The sequence below is a fragment of the Aristolochia californica genome, unplaced genomic scaffold, assembly GCF_029961685.1.
Source record: "Aristolochia californica isolate CCGP_79_NKW_82.1479 unplaced genomic scaffold, dmAriCali1.0.hap1 SCAF_8, whole genome shotgun sequence".
Classification (NCBI taxonomy): Eukaryota; Viridiplantae; Streptophyta; class Magnoliopsida; order Piperales; family Aristolochiaceae; genus Aristolochia; species Aristolochia californica.
The window spans coordinates 7295721-7306908 of NW_027182279.1; the positions used below are offsets into that span (position 1 = coordinate 7295721).

Here is an 11188-nt window from a genome sequence, read left to right on the forward strand (position 1 = left end):
CGAAAAAAATACTTATAGTGACTTTTCTCTCTTTTAGTTGTTCAAACAAACTCTAGTTAGCAGTACAACATTCTTGGCAATGCAAATTTTCTTCTTTTTTCTTTTGACCTTCTTCGGGCAAGTTGTTTAGATATTTGAGTTCATGGATCCTAACAGGGTGATTTCTCTCTATTGGTCATCCAAACGGTTGGCTTCATATCATTCAAATGGATTTCCCCTGCATCACTTCTATGCTAGGTAGTCTTTGGTGTTTGGACTCCGGCTTGGACACTTCTTCCTAAGACCTTTTTAAAATTTTCTGAAGCACATAGTTCGAACCGTTATTGTACGTCTGTTTAGACAAAGTGTTTATATCTTGAATTGCTTTCAGTTTATTTTCTATTGGTCATTCAAACGCTTTTTGACTCTCCAAGCAATTGTGCTACCAATTTTTTATTAAAAAATTTGTTACTATTCAAACTCACTTGATTGACATAATCAATTGTTTAAATGTTTATTATAATCAAAGTTACTTAATGGGGATCTTGAAACCATCACCTCAACGGTATTCAACTAACCAAGGTGTTGGCAATCGTTTGGTAACATTTGAAAGTTGACTCATGGGGTTTTCTAGTCGATTACTAGCTTGACCATTATAGTTTTGTTGAATTTTTTAAAAATAAAAATACTGAATTGACTTGATATAGTTTGAGTACAATGAGCCTCTATTTATAATAGAGAAAATAAGTAGAATCCAATTACAATTAAACTACAACTATCCCAGTTACACCCAAAATTAAACACTAAAAGATAAGTCCTAAAATAATTGAACAAACGAACATAAATAGAAGACTAATGTAACTAAAACACCTTTAATTGAGACTCTTATGTGAGATCTGCTCCTATGAGACTCTTGTAAGACTCCACCATAATAATTCTAGATCTTTGGGACTTTTTAATGTGAGAGTCATGTAAGACTCTCTCACATCTACTATTCAATACTCTCCCTCAAGTTGGAGTTTATAACTTCAGCTTGTAATGAAAAGGATTATTAGTCTTAAATTATCTTTTATTGAAAAAAATTCTTCATAGATGCATAAACTTCATATTTCGTGCTCCCCCTTTCTTGAATATTTTGGTCACATAAAAATTACCACAACATGTAGAACAAAATACCTTTTTTTGTACTCCTACTTCTCCCCCTCAAGCTGGGGATAAAAAAGACATAGAGACCCAACTTGGACAAAGCATAATATGGGAGAAGAAAATTACTCCTAGCCGTATGACAAAGCTCCATACACCACTTAAATGGTCATAATCTGAAACACACTCTACTCAATTTTAAAGGCGAAAAACTGGGTCAACTTTAGGGCACAAAAAAGAGGAGTACTTTATGAGGGTAGGTCAAATACAAATCACCTCTTGGGTGAAGAACAAAAGACTTGACTCAAGCTAGATGTTGGGAACACTCCTATAATTTCTAGGTTGTGGGTCTAAAATATTGCTCTGGAGTGATAAAAGCACAAAATGATATACTGAAGAAATACTAAAGAAAAATAAGTTTAACCAGAAGGAGACAACTATGCAACACTTATACTTCCAAAGTGACCTTTTTTTTTTTTTTTGAAAGCTAGGGGAGACTATAATGGTAGTACTTAATAAATTTGACCAAGTATAAATTTTTTGGGGAGACCACAATTTTTTGAAGTAAACTATGCAAAAGATACACAACCAAGTAACAAAAATGAAAAAACATGAAGACAACATCAAAACAAGATGGAGTGATTAAGTCTAACCAAAACTCTCTAATTAGAAGAGAAATTTGGCTAAAAATCAAATTTTAGGAGAAAAGGAAACTCAATTCAACTCAATACATTGGAGAGATAATATGAGAGAAAATAGGAAAAAATAAAAAATTTCGTTACAACTAATTTTTGGTACTTCAAATATCAATATCTCCCACAATATAGATTAAAATCACAAACGGTTTATTTCTAAAGAAATTAGACTCAAAGATATTTAACTTGATACCTATTTGAAATAAAAAAACTTCGTTCTTGAATCTATTTTGACCTCTTGATTTGCTTCATTTTGTAGCGTGACCCTTACCAACTCCAATAGGAATATCTCCTTATATATAGATCAAATTGACATGAAATTTTCTCCTTCTGAAACTCGACTTCGATTTATTTCATTCAAGTATCATTTTTATTCATAAAATATACTTTTTTTTATAGAAAGAATCTAATAGATTTTGAACTCTTTAATCTAACTAAACCGAGTATTCTTTCTTTTTTGGTAAACAAGACCATTGACTCTTCCAAGATTGATATCTACCTCTATAAAACTCAGATTGAGAATTGGTTAGATAGGTAAGAAAATAAACTTATAAATATATTTTTTATGTATAATTATCTATATAAAGTATCGTTCTTGATGGTATAAAGTGGTTTGAAAGTTGAAGTTTTATGTTGCTACTCTAACCTCTCTTGCAGTCTAACCTTTGATGTTTCAAATATCTATTTCTTTTTGTGAAAAATGATTACCCATATTAGTTTTGTGTTGGGAAGTAGACTTAAAGACATTTCTTTAAATATATACTTTTGTACACATTATTCAAATTCTACATTAGTCAAACTCCATACATTCAAAATTCTCTTTGATGGAATTCGACTACAAGTCGCAAGTCTTGGAAGCTCTCAACAAGACTTGTAAGTTTTCTTTTTATTTTTTATTTCTTTAATCCAATGTTACTGACACCCAATAGTCCTTCTCATAGCGTTCACTAAATAAAGTATTATATTTTTAAATATTAAACACAAATACAATGGAAAGATTTACAAATTCAACAACTAGCGTTTAAAAGACATCTTATTTCTAAATAAAAAGGAACTTCAAATAGCTTTTGACATTAACAGAGTTAGGCAAAAACTAGTTACAAAGTTGAGCTTTTAATTTAGCATGAAATTACATAGTTTAAAAAATATTATATTTGACAAATTTTAATTACTAAATTATAAGTGCTATTTTTCATCCGTCTTCACTATTGTTACAAAAAAATTAAAAAATATCTTGTTAAACCTACTTGACATAAGCCCAAAGGCCTTTTTTTTAACTTGTGCATCTTGGACTTTTTATCTGATGTTATTGTATATTTTGGAAGCCAGCCAATATAGTGGATGAATCACAAGTTACAAAGTAACCCCAAACAAATTGGTTCGGTTCAGAGAGATACTTAAATACATTAAACCGAACCTGGCTGGCCTCAACGGGTCAACCCAAACTCCACCACAGGAACAGGGTCCTGCTTTCATTTTCGGCTCCAACGAAAAAGGGATGGCATTGTCGTAATCTATGTAAATAAAAGGGGGTTTTCTTGTCGGCTACGTTTGTGCACTAAAGCTGGCCATGCGGATTTGCGGAGCCGCGTCCGAACTCCGAATACAGCTCTGCCACGTCCACCTGCTGCTGCCAACTGTTCTCGACTCTGTTCTGTAATGCGTTTCTGAAGGCGGAAAGTTGCTTTTCTGATTGCGGAAACGGACGGTTGTCGGTGATATTCAAGGGAAATACTTGCAGATGTTAGAGAATCACTTTCGCGTCTCACGCGGCCGGGCTTCTACGTTTTTTCATCGAGCCTCTTCAGCGTTCTTCTCCTGCGAGGTTCTCTTTTCTAAATAGCATCCTTTATCAGTTGGTCTTTCAAATTTCTGCTTTCAGTCGCTGTTACAAGCTTCGATTTTCCGTATGTAACTATTTGTGGTAGGTTGCCATAGCCAATGCGAGTGCTTGGAATGGAACGACGAGCTGAGATCGAGGGTACTTCTGTTGATTCCTTCTGCAAATGTAATATCTGTTAACCATTTATGTTACTTTTTTTAAGCGAGGATCCTTTTATAAAGTTTAGGAAAGTTCAAGCGATAAAGTGATAGAGAATCAGGAAAGGAGAATAATCTGGAACCCATTTGGATATCCCATTTGGGTTTCAATTATCTTTGTTTTTCTATTCTCCGGTGCGTGAAGCGAGGTCGGTCATGGATTCTCTGCGTAAATCCTTCAAGCATCATAGCTCTCCGACACGTGATGGAGGCCCCGAAGCACTTCCTATGCTCTCTGAACATGACAATGTTCCGGGGAATATTGCAAATAGTGCAGAGATTGTTGTAAAGATCGACGGAGATGACCGGAGCATGGAGCAATCTGCTGAAGCAAAGGCTGTTGATAATCGTGTCTGGAGAGGGTCGAGCTACGAGTTCTGGAATAATGAAGCAGAAAAGGCCAATGTAGGGCCTGGCTCGGAGTCTGAGTTCAATTTCCAGCGACCGCCTAGCGACGATCCTCCATCTAAGCTGATTGGGCAGTTCTTGCATAAACAGCAAGCCTCTGGCGAAATGATATTAGATATGGATTTGGAAATGGAGGAGCTTCGGCCTGGTAGAAACCTTCCACCCATCAGAGAAAGTCCTAAACAAAATTCCAAAGATCTGCGGGTCTCATTCCAACCTCCAAGGTCCCGCCGAAGTGAAATCTCGCCGCAGGCCACCATGCGGCGACGAACCCATGGGTCCAATACCACCTCCTCATCGGAGGAGGAGATGGAGGACAAGGGCAATGCCCGTAAATCGGCATCTTCTGGACAAGTCCTTAAGTGCTCATCCAATTTATCCTTCCATCAGACTTCTAGTCTCCTGAGATCCAAAACCAAGTCAAGGCTGCTAGACCCCCCTCAACAAAACGAAGAAAGAAAATCCGGGAAGTTGAAGTCCGGGCAGCTGAAATCGAAGATATTAAGTAGGCAGCGGGATGAGGAAGAAGATGACCCCTTCTTGGAGGAAGATCTTCCTGACGAATTCAAGAAAGGTAAGATGGACTGTGCGACCGTTTTCCAATGGCTGAGCCTCGTTGTCATCTTAGCTGGGTTAGCGTGTAGTCTTACGATTCCCCTCTTGGAGAGACAAACAGTATGGGGGCTACATCTTTGGAAATGGGAAGTCTTAGTTCTAGTTCTCATATGTGGCCGTTTGGTTTCTGGCTGGTGTATCCGCCTGGTTGTCTTCTTTATTGAGCGTAATTTTCTCCTGCGGAAACGTGTGTTGTATTTTGTGTATGGCATTCGTAAGGCCGTTCAAAATTGTCTCTGGTTAGGTCTGGTTCTGATTGCTTGGCACCTTTTATTCGATAAGAAGGTGGAGAGAGAAACTGAGGGCAAGGTCTTGCCTTATGTGTCCAAAATTCTACTTTGCCTCGTTGTGGGTACCTTGATTTGGTTAGTCAAGACACTCCTTGTAAAGGTATTGGCATCGTCCTTTCATGTTAGTACATATTTTGACAGAATTCAGGAAGCATTATTCAACCAGTATGTCATACAAACCTTGTCTGGCCCACCATTGGTTGAGATCCAAAACGCTAAAGATGAGGAAGAAAAGGTCATGGCGGAAGTTCAAAATCTTCAAAATGCAGGAGCTACTGTGCCAGCTGACCTTAGAGCTGCAGCCTTCATTAAAAGCCCAAAAGTGGCTGGGAGTGGACTTCAGCGCAGCCCCATCAGTCCCATGTCTGGAAAAAGCATTAGACTTTCAGATGGGGTGTCTAAGAACCAAGAGGAGGGGATAACAATTGATCATCTTCATAGACTGAACCAGAAGAATATATCAGCTTGGAATATGAAGAGGCTGATGAAAATAGTGAGGCATGGGGTGTTATCCACTTTGGATGAACGTTTGGGAGCTATTGACCAGGTTGATGAGGATGAGTCTGCTTTGCAGATTCGAAGTGAGCATGAGGCCAAAAGAGCAGCAAAGAAGATTTTCAATAACGTTGCTAAGGCTGGAGCAAAGTAAGTACTTGTTGTTTCAGTTGTTATTGATTTTCTGTTGCTGTTAAATTTATTCTGTGGATCCCTGTTTCTATGATTTATAGTCTTCTGACAGCTTGCATTAGTAAGTAAGATGTGAAGTTGGGTATGTCCTGACATCTCAACTAGATGTTAACTTCTGTTTTGTTTGGGAGCTTTATGTCTTAAGCAACAATTGTTGTGTTGTCTGAGATAAAAAAAAATTCCTATTGAGAGAGATCTTTGAGGATAATCTATTTAAGTAAGAACATCATTTGGCAGGTCTTTGCTTTGTAGAGTACATGTCATACGCCCTTTTGCCTTCCTCTCAACAATTTACATTTACTTTTTTGGATGTCTTCTATTCTATTTTCTGCCCAGTTGAGGGCATCTGAATCCTTGTATGAGAACTAGAAGAAATTGGAGGTTCCTAAAGAAGTTGAGATTTTTATCTATCATTATAAAGCATTGAAGTAGTACTTTGTAGTTCTATTTGTCATTTAAGCAATTTCTAGGGAAGTTTTTACAAATTTACTGATAGTAAGTAAAGAGGTTTTAGAATCTTTCCATGACTTTTCCATTCTTTCACTTGCTCTAAAATCTTTCATCGCCTGGAAATACTGATCTGGGTACTCAACCAATTTGCAGATGTATCTGTCTGGAAGATCTGATGCGTTTTATGGGAGAAGATGAGGCTACAAAGACTATGGGTCTTTTTGAAGGAGTAAATGAGACCAAGAGGGTCAGCAAAACTGCGCTGAAGAACTGGGTGGTATGATTATTTGTCCTTTCTTTTCAAAAAAAAAAAAGAAGAAAAAAGGTGATTAGTCTTTTGTCCTCATAATTTTGTAAATAGCAGTAAAAATTTAACAAGTAGTCACATGGTTTGCAAGATAAAGCTCTATTGCATTAGTAAGGACAGTTAGACATAAAGCATTGAAACTCTCTGAACTTTGAAATTCCTAGGCTTGGTTGACTTTAGAAAGAGTCAAAATGTCGGCATCTTTATTAATCAGGACAACTGAGAATATAAAAATGGAGTTAGGACATTCTTATAATGATGATATTGAAAATTTGTTAGAGTTGCTTTCCCAGAAAACTAATGTGGTCTAGACATAGCGTTCTCTTCCTCTTTGGAGCTTTTCTTTTGGAATGGGTGAGAGACAAATTTACTGGTCGAAGTTTTATACGAATGTAATTAAAGAGAACCCAGAGTCCTTCTTACTGCTAAGCTTATGGTGGTAGTCTCTGCTGAAATATGTGTCATGCATTATTGTATTAATATAAATACTCAAATGTGATTGTAAATGTTTCAATTTGTTGTTCTATATTTTCAGATTGGAGCATTCAGAGAGAGAAGAGCCCTTTCCTTGACATTGAATGACACAAAAACAGCTGTGAATAAGCTTCACCAGATGGTAAATATTGTTGTGGGGATTATAATTGTGGTCATATGGCTTCTTATTCTTGGGATTGCCACAACGCATCTTCTCGTCTTTATTAGCTCTCAGCTTCTATTGGTGGTGTTCATCTTCGGAAACACCTGTAAGACAATATTCGAAGCTATTATCTTCTTATTTGTGATGCACCCATTTGATGTTGGGGATCGCTGTGAGATTGATGCTGTCCAGGTATTTGACGAAATCACTAAAGAGTCCATATTGTTGGTTGGCTTGCTTTAACAATCTTGTCCTTTTCTTCTAATTGGTAAAATGTTAGTTAAAATTGTTTCTTTTTAACTTTTAAAAGTGATTTCTGGCAGATGGTAGTGGAGGAGATGAACATCCTGACAACAATCTTTCTGAGGTATGATAATCAGAAGATTACGTATCCAAACAGTGTTCTTTCCACCAAGCCAATCAGTAACTATTATCGGAGTCCAGACATGGGTGATGCCATTGATTTTAGCATTCATGTAGCTACACCAGTGGAAAGGGTTGCTGTGATGAAAGACAGAATCAAGAGGTCAGCAACCAATCTGGATCTTCTCTTTCTATTTTTTGACAGTTCAGTTACAAAGCAGGGAGTCTACTTTTCCTACTTGAGGTTCACACTAGTATGTGATGTTTATTGTGAAGATGTTTTGCATTGTTCACATTTTTTGGCATGGTGCACACAGTTGATGTACAAATACAGATATTAATGTTCTCAAAGCAAGAAATAACTCGCTTTTGCATTAGTTACATTAAGACTCCTTTTCTATCTGTAATCTCTTATTTGCATGGAACTTATGTTTTTCTCTGTTTGCATAAGGTGTTTTTGAGATTAAACTGAATGTCATGTAGAAGAAATGTTGCTTTCTAAATGGCTATAGAATTACATATGAGTAGATATTATATTTATGCCTCGAATCATTGAACAATGGGCTGAAATGTGAAGTAACAGTCATACTTCTTAGACATGCTTATGATGTAAACTGTTTAGCATCTTCATTTCTTTTTCTGATATATGTGCTGCACTAAATTCATTGTAGTACTTCTTTGTGGATAGATAGCTCATGTTTTCCTGTGCTATTATCTTTATTTCTGGTAGTTGTCTGCTTTGTGACATGGTTTGAGGCTCTATGGGAATTACCATCATCTTAAGTAGCAAGGGTCAAGTATCATTTTTCTGGACGTCCCTTTTTCTCCTTTCATATCTTTATATGGTATTAACTTGATTTTGACTAGGAAAAGCATCAAATTCATGTATCTAGCATGCTTTTTGCTAATGGTGTATGTGAAAAACTCTTTTAAATTGTCTTAGTTTCACCACATTTCATATAAAGCTATGAGACTATCACTGCTCTTTGTCATGCTATTCTGCAGTGAGCTTCATATTCCAGGGATCTTCACCTGGTTATGGATTAACAATGAGAAATTTTGTTGAAAGCTTCATACTCTGCATCCTTGTATCAGTTATTTATCTTTCTTTCTAGCAAGAGTATCTATCATTTTATCTCTTCTTTGGTTCTTTGCATTTCTGCTGACAATTATAATGCACTGTAAATGATTGTTTTTCTACTAAAATCTATTATTATTCAAATAAATGTTCTCAGTCTGCCTAACTGATCATCAAATTATCTCTGGATTTTTTCATGTCCATATTAGCATAGAACAGAGAAAACATAAATGAACGAATCACCTGCTTGCAGCTAATGTTTTCTTTGTATTGCAGGTACATTGAGAGCAAGAATGAACACTGGTATCCGGATCCAATGGTAATGATTAGAGAAGTGGAGGAAATGAACAAGTTGAAATTATCAGTGTGGCTGCAGCACCGGATGAATTATCAGAACATGGGGGAGAGATGGATTAGGAGAGAATATGTGGTCCAAGAGATGATCAAAATTTTCAGAGAACTTGATATTGAGTACCGAATGCTACCTCTAGAGGTGAATGTCAGAAATATGCCCCCCTTATCCTCCAACAGACTGCCATCTACATGGACCACCTGATTGCACAAATCAAAAGTTTATTAAGCTGAGTATTTTGAGCTGGAGAGTAGCTTTACTACATGATTTACTGATTCTGAGGCTGGGAACCCTGTCGATGGCCTGAGACGAAAGATTTTCTTCTCTCCTGGTTTTCCTAGATACAGTAGAATATACTTACTTGAGACCGAGACATGAAATCAGCAGAAATAATTTTAGATAAACACAGGAACGAGATACCTTATGTACAGAGAAAATTTTGTTTATTATGCGATGAGTTTGTTCCTCTGGAACTTTTGCAGGCGTCTCTCAAGGCTTATTGTTCCATACAGTTGGCCTCATCTGTTCTGCTCTCTTGTAGGCTACAGTACTTTTTTGTTGTTTTGCCCATGCTAGAAAGCCCTGCATTTGCCGTTGCCTGTGGGTCTTTTGGGTTCCATAAGGAATGAGAGGGTAGGTTCTGTTTCTGGTTCCAGGGGACCTCGTATTTCATTACATTCCAGGGCAAGGTTCCTCCCCTATATGTTTTATACTTGTTCAACTATAGTTAACCTGATTGAATTACATTGGACTGAAGTGCATTATAATGGACTAATAAAAAATTTAAAATTTTTTTGTGGAATTTTGTATTTCTTGCTTCACTTAAACACCCAACAAAGCCTATGTTGGCCGAATTGAGATACAAAATAACATTTAAGCTCTTATGGTACAATCAAAAGCAAATAGATTAACAAAATGGGAGTATATGCACACAACTACAAAGGCAAAAAAAAAGAAAAAGAAATTATTATCGATATTCCCCTAATGATGATCACCGCCTACCTTGTTCGGGAAAGTATTTCACTAATATGTTCTATTAGTTGAAATATATAAATTTTTTTTGGCTCTCTTTAACCCAAATATAATTCTCAATTACACAATTTAATCTCTCTCCAAAAGATTCAATACAAATTAGATTCTAACTCTAGTTCTAGGTTCTAGAATACCAATTTTTCTAGTTTTAAGGTACTAAGAACCTCTATTAAGAAAGTTAAAGTATAAAAGAGTAAAATCAAATTTACTACTTTATTTTGGAGAGATGGTCATTCTCTAGTGTAATCCATTATATTGCACCAATTCTTCTAGTATAATCCTAGAAAGATCTAAGCTTCCAAATCTTTAAGCACCTGCAATAAAGTGGATGGTGTTTGATGAAACTCTGAATGCAAAATATGTAAAGAAAAATTAGAAGGTTTAGGCAAATTTAGAGTTTTTCCTCTTCTAAATGGTAAAATTAAAATTAAAAATACAAAAATATTTTTTCAGAGGTTTGGTATGTTAATACTAGCTCAATTGATTATCCTTTATGAGTCTTGGAGCTTATTTATAAGTTTTTCAACCAAACTAGCCATTTTTTGCCCATTTTTAAAAAATTACAAAAAGTATCTATCGATAAATGAAAATGTATGATCAATCAACAATATATAATGATTATATTTTTTAAGTTCCCCAAGTTTGTTGATAGAGCAGGGCAATAATCAATAAGTTTTCAACCTTTCAAAAAACTTCATTGATCGATCAACCCATTTTAATTTATAGATCATGTTTTATAGAATTGGCTATGCAGGGTAATCGATTACAAAATAGAGGATAATTGAGCATTTGTTATAACCTCATTTGACAATACTCCATATGATCAACCATGCTTTATATTTCTGCTGGTCTACATTTTGGATGATTGATCAAGCCCATGTAGGTTGATCGATCATGTTATATGCTAGTGTTCTATTTTGAAATCTAAGCATGATATATGTTATATTAAGGGATTTAACAATTATAAATAATTTGTATGCATCGATAAAACATGCTTTTGAAATATTTCATGTCCTAAAGCTCCATGACATACTTGTGTTTAAGAATCATAATTTGGTTGGCTATCTACTTATATTATAGAGTTCTTGAAATTTTATATTTGACTTTGACTT

The 11188-nt window shown here is 35.8% G+C and overlaps 1 protein-coding gene across 1 annotated transcript; it reads left to right on the forward strand.

Annotated features, from left to right (window-relative positions):
• Positions 1-3485: 3485 nt before the first annotated feature.
• LOC137939232 (mechanosensitive ion channel protein 6-like) lies at positions 3486-9531 on the forward strand. Its single transcript, XM_068784460.1, has 5 exons — positions 3486-5815; positions 6461-6584; positions 7150-7443; positions 7575-7777; positions 8969-9531. The coding sequence occupies exons 1-5, from the start codon at positions 4014-4016 to the stop codon at positions 9246-9248; spliced, it is 2703 nt and encodes a 900-aa protein (XP_068640561.1). The 5' UTR covers positions 3486-4013; the 3' UTR covers positions 9249-9531.
• The last annotated feature ends 1657 nt before the right edge of the window (positions 9532-11188 follow it).